We start from the raw sequence: 15652 nt of genomic DNA on the forward strand, positions 1-15652 counted from the left end.
TCCAGTTCTTCCACTTCAGAGACCAGTGTATTGACCATGAGTTCATTCCCATTCTGGTTTACAATATGTTCTGTATGTGCCAAATGACTCATCCCACAAAATGAAATACTGTATCAACAATTACACTGAATACGCAAATTTCTAGTGAGAGCTAAACGGTGCAAACTACATACAGTATGGGGCAGATTGTCTGTCTAAAAGTACGGATATTCCACAAGACTAAACCCACATGTGAATTCACATTAATTTACTCTGTTAATGTAACATAAAATACTTACATACAATTTCTTGCAGCAAGATCCCTGTGGACAAACTTTTTGCTTGCCAGGTATTCCATACCTTTTGCAACCTGGAGACCAAATCCTATGAGATCCTTCACTGTTGGGTTCTGTAATGGAGGAAGGGTCAAACATTACAGAAGTGCTGTTAGTGGTGACTGGGTATTAAAGCAGGGGTGTGCAAACTTTTCCCTTTGCGCACCCCTGCCAGCTCTCCTTGGCGCCTCGCACCTCCCCCCACCCCCTGCTCGGCCCCGGCGTCAAATGACGCGCGGAGTCATGTGACGTCACAATGTCATGGTGACCCCGCGGCATCATTTGACGCCGGGTTACCATAACGACGGGAAGGGAGGGAAGGTAAGTGTGTTATAGAGGCCTCTCGCTGTCCCCCGGCATTTAATTTAAATGCCTGGGGAGAGAGTGCGGGACCTCTATAACTGCCGTGCCCCTCCCCAGAAAAAAGCCCCCTCCCCCCCCAGTTTGCGCACCCCTGTATTAAAGGACCAATCCACTTAGCAACACATTGGAAGTTGCAATAGAGTGAAAGCAGTCAGCCATGTAACATTCTGCAACATGTATTGGTTGATTTTAAATGTAACATATGGTTAATCGAGTTAAACGTAGTCATGGACCCTACCTATAATACGTTTTCATAAAGAGCTGAAGGAATATGGTACAGTGATTCCTAAATGAAAGGTGGTTTATAGCAGTTGTCTTTGAATGACAGCATTGTCATTGCAAATGTATTAAAATATCTTGTCCTAAGTTACTTACTGTCTTAAGCGGCTGAAACCACAGCTCCAGAGATAGTGCGGCCGTGCTGCAGGGGGTCTCTGCTTCCAGATTGGCCACCTCTCAGCGATAATCCTCTGGCACCGGCGCAGCCGCCTGGCTTGCCCCAGTGCCAGAAACAATAAATGATGCTACATCTGTACACTCCCATACGCCCATATTCACTAAAGAGTGCTAAGCTTTAGCCATCCTTTTAATAATAATAAATAATAACTTTATTTAAACAGGACTCTACCGCTTAGCCCCCCTCACTGCATCTGGGCTATAGAGAGAAATATGCATGGGATGTATGTTATTATTAGTGAGATTTCAGTTCCAAGAATGCGATTTGTAACTACAGTTAAACATCTCACAATTTATACCTCTGGAAAATCTCACGTAAAACTGAATGCAGAGCAGTTTCGTAACATACCAGTAGCACAATTAGCAGTGTTCTCTTCTGATAAGAGAAGGATAGGTGGCATGTGGTTATTATGGTAGAATATACTTCAGAACAATACAAGATGCATGTGAGTGGACTTAAAGGTTATTAAGGTTCATAAAATTAGATTACAGAAAAGAAAATGTCACCTGCTGCAAAGAAAATAGATTTTTACTATAAGGGTTGTGAAAATGTTAAATATATCTGCCATGAAAACAGAACATTGACATATGCTAAAGGAAAGGTATCAATGTGGCCATTTTAATGTTTTAATGTACTCACTAAACTGTTATACTCCCTACACTTAGTCTGCCTCTAATCACTGTCAAAGTGTGAGTGTGCACTCATTAAGTGTTACATTCATTCATCTCGTCATTTTATCACACAGTATTGCACCATGTATTTGTGTTTTATATTTTGCATATTCCATGGTTCCTGAGCACCCTGCATTTTCTCAACAAACTACATCTACAAGAATCCACTAGGAGGGTTCATCGCGGGTTGGAGCTGATCAGGCACCAAGTACCAGTATCACTGATTTATATATTTTTTGTATTATCACATTTTTTGTATTATTATCACTGTATTTCACAAGAGCGCCGGGTGATTTTTTTTTCTGTTATCAATGTATATGCAGAATATTTAACAAAATGGATCCAGGGTGAGATCTGATTGCCATATACTGGAGCCGGGAAGGAATATGTGGTTTTGATCCTTGTGAAACTGAACAGGAATATGTTGGACTGTTGTCGTATTATTATTTTTTCCCTCAGATCAATATACATCACACACCTTATAGCATTAAAACAATAGGTTGAACATGATGGGCGCTAACTACGTTTTTTCAGCCTTTGCAACTACGTTCCCATGTTATATTGTTATACATTATATTTTAAACGCAGCATTGAACTCATTTCACCAAAGTGCGTTCACTGGTTTGCAACTCCAGTATAAAGACATTGGACTCATGTATTAATTACTATACATTTAAAAATGATAATTTGTTTAATGTTTGCCTCTGGTTTGAATGTAGCTGTCCAGCATCCCGGAATGGTAGGGTTATTACTACTGGACATTAAGCCTCCATGTTTTACAGCCCTTTAAAAAATATCCGACAAATACTACAGTTGTTTTGAAGTTGACTCGAGAAATAGGACAAGAGGATCGTGAAGGGAAATTGAGTCAAAACCTAAGACCAAGCAGGATGTAGAATTCTAGACTAAACAGGACAAATGGCCCTGACAGACGACCAAACTGGGTTTTCTATGCCTCCGTGATGAAATGTTTTTGAAGGGGTTAATTGCTTCACATACTTACATGAGTCTCATTCCTTATAAAGTTTCTTAGATCTCCATGTTTCATAAACGGCAGCACTACCAAGGGAGAGCCGACAGTAGGCAGGCAGATACCCAGCAGGGAAAGGACATTGGAATGGCTGAAATCTTTCATGATAATCCCTTCTTTGAGAAACTGTGATACTTCTTCAATGTCCGTAATTCCTGCGAAATGCAATAGGACAAATAACGCTAGAAATAAAAGACAAAGCTGATGCAATGCAGGAAACCTGCAGCTACAGTACAACAGTGTCCATGGCCTAATGCCATTTGTGATTTACTGTAACAGAACAATGTTCACATTCCAATAACCTTCACACAAAAGTCAAATTCTTTTTCTAAATTATCTATTTTTGAATTAATATATATATATATATAGATATATTTTTTTCTACCTTCTTAAAAATAGGTATTGTGGTCTTGGCAAACAGTAAACAATGGGTCATGGCAATGGCAGGAATTGAGCTTTACTTTGTGCCAACCTACTTCCTACAGAAAGTTCCCAGTTTATCCATATTTCCCTGATCTTGGGGTGTGGGAGAGTGTTCTCGTTTTGGGAAGGAGGTGAGAAGCAAGGCATACAGAAGCATGTACATTTTATATGCAACTGTTAATTTCTATTAGTGGAAGTGAAATTCCTTTACTATACCCTGCGTGCTTATAAAAAGAAAATATGGATGGATGTTATGAATTAAACTTGCTGACTTACTATTAAGAGATTTCACAGCGCAATGAGTTTTCCTCCCATCGTTATCCAGAAGAGTTCCATGATAGACACACCCAAAATGTCCTGCATAAAAAAGGCAGATTGTCTTAATTTACCATTTGAATCAGCAACACAATGAATGCACTGTATCTATTACAGCAATAGAAAATGCTAAAAACAAACATACCTATGTTTGAAAGTGGCTAACAGTGAGATGCATTGGATGCTGGTTGGTGTGCGTATTGTCGGCAAATATTAACCAACCAAACACTTTTCCTAACAGCAGTGTACATAGTCAGACCATGTAGCCTATTGACATGAGATCAGAGATGCCAGTTTCTGATAGTGAACTTTAGGGATCTTGTAGTCTCGCAAACATTGTTGGGTTGAAAACTACTTTTCCAGACACTGGAACAGTCAGTGGCAAATCGTAGAGATATGTACAATAAACCAGTGATCTAAACATCGAAAGGCTACTATGATGGAGCGATTGTTGCTCACATTCAGATGATACCATGGCTCATGTTTACTAAAGCAGCGCTATGTCATAAGACACCTTCCAGTGCTGGATGATTAAATAGACGAAGGTATTTTATGGCAAATCACTGCTTGGTATTTATCACCCTTCGTGCTACATAAATCATCCTGATTTTCTTCCACCTTCAATTCTAAAGAATTTGTAGAATATACGTGTATTTCGAGTATGGTATTCAAAAATGAACATGAATCAATCACGTACCTCTTCCTATTACTTCGTTAAAGTGTACTAGAAGGCTGTCCACCCCAATAACCACATGCTCTACTTCTTTCACAAGGTCTGCATTTAAGGCGCTGATGTCAATGTGGACATGAGTCTGTAACAGTGGGCTGGCCACATCAGAATCTCCACTTGACAGAATGGGGGATAGGTCCCTGTGAGGATACTGAGCTGGTCGACACGATCCATTGTGAGATGAATTTGGAAACTGATCTGTGAAGAAATGTTTAACAGTAACAGCCAATGTCAGTGAGTTACAAACAGTAGGTGAAAAAAATTATATACAACAACAACAACTAGAATGGCATTTACAATACAAACAGTTTTTTCTAAAGCAGGGTACTTCAACTAATTTTTAAGAGACTGGATCAGAAAAAAGTAGGAGGGCCGGAAGAGAAGTAACACTGTTGCAAATGTAACATGTTACGATTGTCTTATATTTGCATCATATGTTATTAATGTTTTAGCTGAAAAGATAGTTTCAGTGTGAACATTTCCATTTAACCGATTGAGCCACTGTCTGAAAATTTGCTGGAGCAGACAGTCCAAGTGTCTCTCACAACCCCTGCAAGGGCTGGATTTAGTCCATGGCCTGCAAATTGAAGAGCTGTGCTCTAAGGCCTGGCCTGAATGGTCAGAGCAACATTCATAAAAGATGAACAGAAAACACACAGATGTCACAATGATTTATGTCAGGATATGCTCAGTACAGAACTATGGTATAATGTATTAGATTGTGCAGATTACCCTACCACCCCCCAACTTTTGTATACTTCTATTCATCCAATCTTGTCTGGACCCCTCCTCTGCTCTACGCAGGTTTAAAAAAGCAAGAGTCCAATATTAATCAAATTACATATTATAAACTTCCGGCCCATCCGGATTTAAAGGGGTTTACTCCCAGGCACAGAATAAGTAAATGTTATAAATACCAACACAATAGTGGGATTCAAAATGTAAAAGTTTATAGGAAGAAATATGAGTGATTCTTTTTATGTCAAGATACAGTAAATATCAAACCAAGGAGAATACCAAAAGGTGATTCATATCCTGCTGCCTAAAATGATAGTTGTTTCAAAACAAGACATTTTTTTTATCAGAAATACAAATAGGCAGATAAAAAATAGAACAACACAGATTTCAGAGACATATTGCATGTTATCTGATCTGCTGGTCAAACATTCTGGAATTCTTAAGTACTTCAGAATCCTGTGTACAGTACTAATGTTTCCACAAAAGGTCTTCATGCTGCAGTGCACATGGAACAGAGCCATTCTCAACTGGCCTCTCCGAAGGGATTAACGTATCTTTTACAATGAAAACTCCAAGGCAGGTCAGACAGGCGGGATATGCATCTATTTCCGTCACTTCTTGTTTGAACAGAAATGTTAAATGTCTCTTAGGTTCATGACTGGAGATGTACAACATTAACCCTTAGTTTCGCATGAAACATTTTGCAAGTCATTTTTTTTTCTTTGACAAAATGAGAGACACAGAGAGAGACACACAAAGAGAGACACATAGGCCAAATTAGTAGAGTACCCATTGACTTAAATACCTCCCAAAACACTCTCCTATGTGGAGAGATACCCGTGAAATACACCTGAGATACTGTTCATAGGGAAAAATACAAATTGTTCACAGGTGTGTCTGTACATGGTGTATAGGAGTGTACATAAGTCAATGGGTACAGTCCGTAATAGGGCTCTCTCCCTTCCCCTCTCACTCATTTCTTTGTGCTTTATTTGTAGGGTGTTTATAAAATGGCTGTTATCTACACTTTTTGTAGCCTCAGGCATCAAAGGGGTTAAATAATGTTCTGCCATAGGTTTTTGATAAAGAGCCTATTACATAACCCTATGGTAGACACGTGTGTTATCTCCTACCTCTCCCCTCAGCCCCACAAACATAATTGCATCGCTAGCGCTGATTAATGCAGATCGCTAGGAGTGACTACGTTTTTGGTGCATGCAATAAGATTGAATAAGGCAACTCCCTTATGAATATGTCATTCTTAGAGAATACAACTCACTTCCAAAAACATTATTGCTGCAATCTCAATGTTTTAGAACAAATTTTTAACGCAGCAATAGCGAACTTTAATAAATCTAGGCCTGCGATTCACACTGGTTTCACCTGCTTAGCATATACATAGCACTAAGCTATTCCTTCTGCCCAACTTAAATATGAGGCCTTAACTGGCTATTAATTCTGTGCCCAGGACATACTTGAAAACGAGAGGTAACTCTCAATGTATTACTTCCTGGTAAAATATTTTATAAATAAATAAATGAAGCAAAAGCACTATGTATTGTACAGTATATTCTGTGGTATTTGTTGATGTAATGAAATTAAACCCACGTTTGATAACATTACCCAGGTCTAAAAAAGCTTCTATAAACATTTGGCAGTTACATTAATGAGATCTTCCTTTTTCATGCTATGGGGATAAGGGCATTTTTGTCAGGGAGAAATGATAAATATTGTACATTATCCAGGTGTGGATCTCAGAGTGTTCCATTTAAGTAGTGAGATGTAGGGATCTATCTGTCTATCTATCTATCTATCTATCTATCTATCTATCTATCTATCTATCTATCTATCTATCTATAATGTGTGTGTGTACATGCACACATTCATTGCTTTTTGGTAAACATGATGAAATGATATACTTTAACCTACCTTCCTGGAATGTTGACCGGTAGTCTACAGATTCACTTGAAACCATTTCTGTGGTTGGGCTAACACTCCTTGCACTCACAAGCCTATCCAAGTGAGGTGTATGAACCCTTGCATCATACCGGACCAGGTCACTACCTAGATCTTAGCAAAAGTTGAAAGGAATTATTGTCAAGCAATTAAAGTTGATTAGTGTCCAAATCAGGGGTGGCCAACTCCAGTACTCAAGGGCCACCAACAGGTCAGGTTTTCGGGCTATCCCTTCTTCAGCACAGGTGGCTCGATCAGAGGCTCAGTCAAAGACTGAGCCATCTGTGCTGAAGCAGGTATGGATTGAGCCACATGTGCTGAAGCTGGGATATTCTGAAAACCTGGCCTGTTGGTGGCCCTTGAGAACTTGAGTTGGCCACCCCTGATCCAGATAGACTTCAAAATCAATAAATAATTCTCTTAAGAAAATGATTGTACCTTTCAGTTGTTTTTTCTTTCTCATCCATATGAAAATCACAAGCGCTATCAAAAGCAAAATCAAACAAGACACAACGCCGGTGATTATTCCTGTAAAATCCTGATTTTGTTGAATCATCACCTTTCCAATGACTATAGAAGAGACTTCTTGCAACCACTTCGCATGTTGATAGAAAAGAACAAAAATGTTAGCAAAAATATTCTGCAGCGATCTGCCTCTGCACTTCCTGTATAACAATACAATGTAGTCTATTAGATTTCTTGTTTTCAACACTTGCTGCTCCAGTATTTAGCAACATCATTCCCGTTTTTTTTTTACGTGAAATCCCAAATTACAGTCAAGGGGGAATCTATTTATCAGACTCCGAGATGATGAACTGAGACATCTGTTGCCCACAGTTCTTGTACACTTTTCTGGCCAGGAGACATTGATAAATACACCCCTAAATCTGGAGATCTTCTGCCTTTACACAAACTACCTTCTGTACGCCTCTTAGGCCTCGGGCAGGGTCAGCACTTAGGCGCTGACCCGTGCTGCTCGGCATGAGCCCCTGCAGCCGCAATGAGAGCGGCTTTAGCAGGGGCTCGCGCACGCTTGCGGAAACGTGTGTCTTAACAAATGTTACGTTTCTGAGATCGCCGGAGCGCAGGGCCGGTCACATGAGCGTTTCGCCCAATGAGGGCGAACCACTTCTGTGACGTCATAGGCCCCCCCAACACGCCCCCGGACGGAGCGCGGTCTAAGGCCAGGGAAAGCACCCGCTTTCCCTCAGCCTCCGCACGGCTGAAGTCTGTATGGACTCAGCCTTATGTTCATGTTGTTCCTAAAGTATGGAACTTACGTAACAATTTGTATTTCTTCTATAACACAGCAAAGGTTTGCATTCTTTTAAATTGTGCACTTTCTTTTGTTTTAGTGAATTTAATGTGGATTGTATGTGTATGGTGACTTTGTCAGCAATTTAAGCCAGTAGAGCTTGGCAATATTTTTTGTAACTGTTGCTATTTTGCAATTTATTCATGGTATGCAAGTTTCCAATTTCCCCCAAATTTGTGAACTTGCGAGAATGTTTCACACATCTGTGCTGTAGAGAGAAGTGTAACAGTTGCCCCAAATTATTTCCACATAATAGAACACTCACTCTGCAAACTATTTTTACATTAATAACCACCATGGTACGATATATGTTAAATATTCAATAATTCATTAGTCTGTAACTGCATTTGTTACATCGCTTGTATGCTTGGTGGGAGGAAACTGTCACACTCAGAATTGCACCTGCTCTGTAGAGCTCCTTCAATTAATTACAATTCTTCCCATTCAACTGGTGACACATTATCGAAGTTCCCAATTCAAGGCAGGTGCACTGCTTAATTATTTATAAAGTGGTTATCTTTTGGAAAAACAATTTAGAATTGCAATCAACTGTAACAAACCGATTGTTCAACAAACACAGTAATACAAAAAAAAGGTATTCGTGGAAGTGTGTGCTGAGCTTTGCTACCAAAGTGCAAACAAATGCAGACAAAATTGCAATACATAGAGACAATATAACTTTCAGAGTTATGGGAGCTGAAGGCTTTTTGAGCCCAAAGGTAATGCAGTGATGCTTGTCCGATAAGCAATACATATATATCTTACCTCTATTTTTAGCTCCCTGTTGGAATGGAGCAGGTCAGTGGGAACTGTGCAGAAGACAGAATCTGATTTGGATTGAATATTTTCACAGCTCCTGTTACCAATTTTTAGTACTCCCCCTCTAACAGCTTCAGAATCAATATGATCTCCCTGACAAAAAAAGTACAAAGAGGACTCAAAAAAAGGAGGAAATTAAATGATTGTCGACTTGCGCATTTCTAACCATACATCTTGGGAAAATGTGAAAAAAGAATCTGTCATTGTTAACTGTAATGTGCATATCTGACTAAGTTTCTGTGCATCATCTTGTCCATTGCTAACTGTAATATACGGAATATTCTTTGATTTCTATAGCAGGCTTTAGCCCTGCTCCCCAGCAGTGCAAGATCTTGGCAACACTTTCCTGTTTGTGATAATGTGTTGCCGATATTCCCAGCAGTTTGAGCTGTAAACTGTAACAATATATAATGTTACCATAGTAATATAAGGATATAATGTAGCTGCTGAGTTACACTGACTGAAGAATTAATTGACACTGAAAGGCAGTCATTTAGTGAACCCTGGGAAGCGGGATCTTTGCTGATTGATCAGGGGAGAGAGCGAATCGATTGGGATCCTAGCTAATTAGTTTTCACTAAATATAATCAAAGGCTGCATATATTGTTTACATTTTTTTTTAAAGATATTTTTTTTAACGTGCCGCTTGGACTGGCTCATTAAGGCACTAAAGGGGTTAAAGCATTATTCAATGTTTTTCTACAAAAAATGATCTAAAGTTTAAAAAAAAAAAAGTAATTAAGCCATCTCAATTTTGGTGGAGATACTACATGAAATTAAATTAATGAATTAAAAAAATATATATATATTTTCTTGGTTTAGTATCTTTGTTCTTTTTATAAATTTATTTAGAGACTCATTAAAGACATGAAACTTTTTTTTTTTTTTAAAAAGGCCAATAATTCGAAACTTTGCCAATATCTTGAAATGTCAGCAATTTTTACCATGGATTTGGTCACTGAGGGCGTGTATCGCCAGTGGTGAAGCAAAACAAAAAGCATGTACTGTATAAAAAAGTAATTATCACAAATTAATTATTCACATGAGAATTCTCAGTCAAAGCACAACCATGAATATGTCTATAAGCATTACTGTTACTTATTTTAAAGTGGACAAGTAGGGCAAACCCCCCCCCCCCATAAAAAAAAGACCCCCTTTAAAGCACTGGTCTGTTTGCTGCATCTTTGTATATAAGCCGGAAATAAAAGTGGGTGTTGTGACAGCATATGAAAATAAAATTGCCTAGGACTACTATTCTTGTCAAGGTTTAAAGCTGCAGTTCAGTTTTTTTTTAATTTTTTTTTTTTTACTTCAATAGTTTCATGTGTGCAATCTCTAATTACCTAAAGAACAGTATAGCTGCAGGTCAATTCGTTCTCCATGTATTGATAGGCGAAATTTGGTGACATAATTAGAGCTGGCATATGTTTTTCTTCTGCTTCTGTCTCTCAGTGGAAGCTCATGAATATTCATGAGCACTCCTGCACTGACATGTGCTAGAGGGAGGGCAGGGCTGACAAAGGGGTGTGCCAGGGCATGAAGGGGCAGTGCCTTAGCAAATGGCTGTTAAAATAGAATACAAGAAAGAAAATTGGTCTTTCAAAGTTGTTTTTTTAAAAACAGAAAATGCTAAAAGTATTTTTTCTTACTACAGAACTGATTTATTAAAAAAAAACACACATGCAGGATATCGACTGAACTGCAGCTTTAAATGATGAATTCGTATAATTCCAATTAGTGTTTAACACTAAAGTAAAATGCACACAAAATGAAAAACGAAAAAAAATGAGGTTAAAAGTGAAGAGATAAATCCCCAAAGTGTTGGCACTCACGCAGGCTTGTAATGTATAAAAATATCAATGTATTACAAAAAAAGATCTACATACACTATTATCTGATGCCTTTGAATGTTGGGTAAAAATATCATGAAACATATACTACTATAAGTACTATTTGAAGAAGTGTTTTGAGCTATTTTGAACGGCAACATTTTTTCATATTAGTGTGTTACTTTTTTTAAGACTATGAATGTATTCCCATGCCACTTCTAAATGAGTTTTTTTTTATTAACTCCATCACTTATTTTCTATACTGACCCTCTTCTTTGACAACTTTAACAAAGCAATCACACATATTTCGACTGCTGGAGTGAGTGATGAACACGGGATTGAGCTAATCCTAAAAATAATGTTCTCTTGAGTATGAAAGATTTACAATGCTATGTACCACGCCTAATACTTACAATTCCAGAGCATAGCATCTGAATGAATGATATCACATTCTTTACAGATTGTAAACACAAGTTTGCAAGGCTGGCAAAGTTAATATTAGCTAGAGACCTGGCATTTGTCAAACAGACCATTGAGGCATATAAATGCAAGAAACGTAACACAGGTCCATGGTTAATTATTGCTACGTGAACAATCTAGTCCTAATACACCAATGCTTACCTTGATTTCCAGGACATTTTTGTTCCCCATTGAAATCACCAAAGATTTATCAAAAGTCTCGAATACAGGATTATTTACATAAGTGAAATCAAAGTTAGTAGACGTCAGTCCATCAAGAATGAAAGAAACTTGGGTAAGGATTGGTGGTTCTTGGTTTAAATCTTTCAGTGAAGGAGTTGAGCAGCAGATTAACTCTGAGGTGGATCGATGGGTACAGGACTGTAAATACAAAAATATATATCACAAACATTGCCTGAACAGTGTTGTTCTAGACAAAATCTGAAGGATTGTAACCCAATGAATCATGCGTATTCAGCTCCATACAGAGATTTAGTAATTTAATATTCCAAACATATGTGAAGACCACCCAAAATTGACCTTTATATACTGTATTTGGCACAAGATTCTTTGGATAGAAGGTTCATGATAGCTCAGGCCTCAGACCTGGCTGTTTTACTGACACACATCAAATGCAGAAAATAAGGCAAGCAATGCAAGAATTGTTATATTTCATTATACCATTTGTCAAATAACTCCTCTCCTAATGTCTTCCGAGCCGGAAACACATGTTTTCAAAATTACTTAAGGTGCTAAAGTTAGCACCAAAATTGCTATTTCTAAAGTTTGTGTCATTTTTAAACAAAAGACTTTCAAGGTATTTAAATCTAATGTACAAACTATGTATCTATCAGGAGCTAGTGTTGGCCCATTAAAGGTGTTTTAACAATTCATATAAATATAGATAAGTATAGCTACTGACATACTTTGATGTACTTTGACAAACGTGTCACTGTTCCACTTGGCTGTGGCTTTATGTATTGCCACAAGGGAACTATCTGGCACCTTTAAGGAAAACTGCAAAGCTCAATGTCACAGTGATCAGAGAGCTGGGCAGGTGACAAACAGTGACTCAGGACAATGTGATCATTATATAGGGGAAGGGACCTGTATTATTCCCCCACATGATAGAATATATTCGTAATTATTAGTCTATCTACATTATGAGTACAACACAGACAACTGACCCTACTCTATTAAATGTGGAATAATTCAGAATATAGCTAACTGAACTGCACTTCAATAAAATAGTACTGTACTATCTGCACTGATAAAACTCCAAAGTGGTGTAAATATTTTATTGCAACAAGATGCAGAATGGAAGATGAATAAAGCAAAATACAACTAATATGGAATCATCAGTGAAATCACTCAAATGTCTATTTTGCCAAGATTTCCTTACCAGTGTAGATTATAGCGTTCAAAGCCTAACAGATAAACAACAAACTCTTCTATATACGGGCAATTAATGAAACAAGGTGTATTGAAGTAATTGAAAAGGATATTTTCTTTCCGTCCCTGAGGTTCATGCCCTTCCCTGCTGAAGGGCACTCAACAGAGTCCTTCCTGCACGGGAGAGGACTACACATTCCTTTGAACTGCAACTGGATTTCAGGTACTGTAATCCTTTCTTTTATTGGATTATCAGTGAATTTATTGCTCTTGTAATCTACCGTAGAGTAGTGATGACCTTTAAATTAATAACGGTGGTATATGTAGCTGTGTTTGTGGCTATTCAATAGAACTGGTCCACAATCACTAACCTCACATTTTACAGTGCAGGCCCGTAAGGGAGATGCTCTTGTGGAATGATACAAATCTAATAAAGCGCTTTAGAAGTGATGCAATGTGACTGATTAGTAAGGGCAGGACAATCTCATTTGCGGTGACCTTACTGTTATGTGATTTGACATGACATTTTAGGCTCCAAATTGGTTTTAGCAATTGAAGAATATGATGGTTTTAGTTTTCAAGAAATATTGGATTGCAGAACAATGAGGAAATGCTGTAATTTAATCTACTGGCCACTCAATTAGGATACTGCTATGAAGCAGCACCTTTAGATCTGATTGAATTATATGTTTTTTAATGGAAAAAGTGAATATCTTCTTTGCCTATCAGGAGGAGTGGCTCAGTGAGTAAAGACACTGACTGGCACGGAGTTTGCAACAGGGGAACCTGGTTCAATTCCCAGTGTCGGCTCCTTGTGACCTTGGGCAAGTCACTTAATCTCCCTGTGGCTCAGGCACCAAAAACATAGATTGTAAGCTCTTTGGGTAGGAACCGTGTCTGCAAAATGTCTCTGTAACGCGCTAAACTAGCAGTGCTATACAAGAACAAACCATTATTATTTGCCTTGCTACTTACAGTACATTATTGGTGAAAAGAGAAAATACAATACAGAATTTAGCAACACATTATATAAGTGAAAGGCACAGGGAATATATTCCCCATAGCACAAATAGTGTTAAATCGGCAACCACATCAAAATGGTAAGAGATATTTAATGGCGTAGCCCTATTTAGCTGCATCATAAAATTGTCTTTGTTTTCTTTTTGACATAATCTATTTAAAAATAATTCAGCAGGAAAATGGCCAAAGTAGTAATTAAAATATTTCTTTGTTATTTGACCTTGATGGTTACAAGATTTATTGCTATGCATTATTGTTTCGGGGCTAAGGTATGATTCCCTAATCAGCGTAATGAATCCTTGTGTAATGTGCGTTCCATGACATCTGTTGTTTTTTTCACTGGCGTGCAGTTATGCTTTTATTATTACATTTGCAGATCATTGCTAACTAATAAATTATGAAAAATGTTAAATCTGAAGTTTCGCCTGATGGTTTCATTCAACTGCAACTACAAAACATGAGGGAAAGTGTGAGATAGATGAAGGAGAGTGAGAGAGAGAGGAGGGTGGGGATGAGAGAGAGAGGAGGGTTTGGGGTCAGAGAGAGGAGGGTGGGGTGTCAGAGAGATAGGAGGGTGGGTGAGAGAGAAAGGAGTGTGGGGGGGGAGTGAGAGGAGGGTAGGAGGAGAGAAGGGGGGAGGAAAAGACGAGGGAAGAGAGTGAGAAAGAGAGGGGGGATAAGAAAAGAGAGGAGGGGGGTAGAGGTGGGAGGGAGAGTGAAAGAGAATAGAGAAAGAGAGAAAGAGGTGGGAGGGAGACAGAGAGAGGATGGAGGAGTGAGACAAGGGGGGTGAGCAAGATAGTTTGGCAAGAGACAGTGAGAGAGAGGAGGGATGGAGGCAAGCAGAGAGGGGGTTAGAGAGAGAAAGAGGAGGGGGCAGGGAGGAGAGAAATAGAGGGGGCTTAGAGAGAGACAGGGCTTTGAGAGAGGAGGGGGGAGAGAGAAAAGAGAGAAGGGCGGGAGAGAGGAGGGCAGGATAGGGGAGGGATGAGGAGGGAGGAGAGAGAAAGAAGTAACTTGGAGAGAGAAGGAGGGGGGAAAGAAGAGGAGAGAGAAAGGGGGGCTTAGAGAGAAGGGGCTTATAGAGAGGGGAGGAGAGGGGAGTGGCAGAGAGGGAGGAGAGATTAGGGAGAAGAAGGAGGAGAGGGGAAAGGGGGAGAGAGAGGGAGGCGGGAAGGAGGGTGAGAGGGAGTAGGCGAGAGGAGGGGTTGGAAGGGAAAATAGGGGGAGGAGGGTAGAGAGGAGAGGGCGGGGAAGAGAGATGGGGGAGAGAGGATGGGAGAGATCGGGAGAGAGAAGGGGAGGCGGAGAGGGGGGAGAAAGGAGGGGAGAGTGAGGGAGAGGAAGGGGAGAAGGAAGTGGGAATGGGTGGGAGGACTGGAGAGAGTGAGGAGTAGAGAGAATGAGGATGGGTAGAAAGAGTGAGATGGGGGGAGAGAGTGAGGAGGGAGAGAGAGAGAGAGGAACTGGGAGAGTGAAAATGGAGGAGGGTGAGAGAGAGAGGAGGGTGGATAGAGAAGGGAGAGAGATGGACAGACAAGCGGGAGGCAGAGGTGGGAAGGATTGAGAGGAGGTTTGGTGAAAGAGATGGGAGGAAGAGTGAGAGTTGGGGGAAGAGGGATGGTAGGAAGAGTGAGGAGGGGAGATTGAATTGGGGAGAAGGGAAAGAGTGAGGTTGAGTGGGGAGATAGTAAGGAGTGGGAGAGAGTAAAAGAGGAGGGAGGGGAGTGGGGGAGAGAGGGAGGGGGAGAGAGGGAGGGGAAGAAAAGGAGGGGGAGAGAGGGAAGGGGAGAGGGGGAGAGAGGGAGGGGTAAAGAGGGA

At 39.7% G+C, this 15652-nt stretch overlaps 1 protein-coding gene across 3 annotated transcripts in view; it reads right to left on the minus strand.

Moving 5' to 3' along the window:
* MET (MET proto-oncogene, receptor tyrosine kinase) overlaps positions 1 to 15652 on the minus strand; it is a 139507-nt gene that overhangs the window by 16773 nt on the left and 107082 nt on the right. For 2 of the 3 annotated variants that reach the window (XM_075599977.1, XM_075599979.1), the window contains 8 exons: positions 11582 to 11800; positions 9078 to 9224; positions 7436 to 7592; positions 6971 to 7111; positions 4271 to 4501; positions 3535 to 3615; positions 2809 to 2990; positions 279 to 388 (listed from right to left, as the gene is read on the minus strand). In XM_075599977.1, coding sequence (XP_075456092.1) covers positions 279 to 388; positions 2809 to 2990; positions 3535 to 3615; positions 4271 to 4501; positions 6971 to 7111; positions 7436 to 7592; positions 9078 to 9224; positions 11582 to 11800 — 1268 coding nt within the window. The remainder of the gene's footprint in view (positions 1 to 278; positions 389 to 2808; positions 2991 to 3534; positions 3616 to 4270; positions 4502 to 6970; positions 7112 to 7435; positions 7593 to 9077; positions 9225 to 11581; positions 11801 to 15652) is intronic. The other variant, XM_075599978.1, reaches the window with a different exon arrangement.

This window comes from Ascaphus truei, chromosome 5 (genome assembly GCF_040206685.1).
Source record: "Ascaphus truei isolate aAscTru1 chromosome 5, aAscTru1.hap1, whole genome shotgun sequence".
In the NCBI taxonomy this organism is placed as follows: Eukaryota; Metazoa; Chordata; class Amphibia; order Anura; family Ascaphidae; genus Ascaphus; species Ascaphus truei.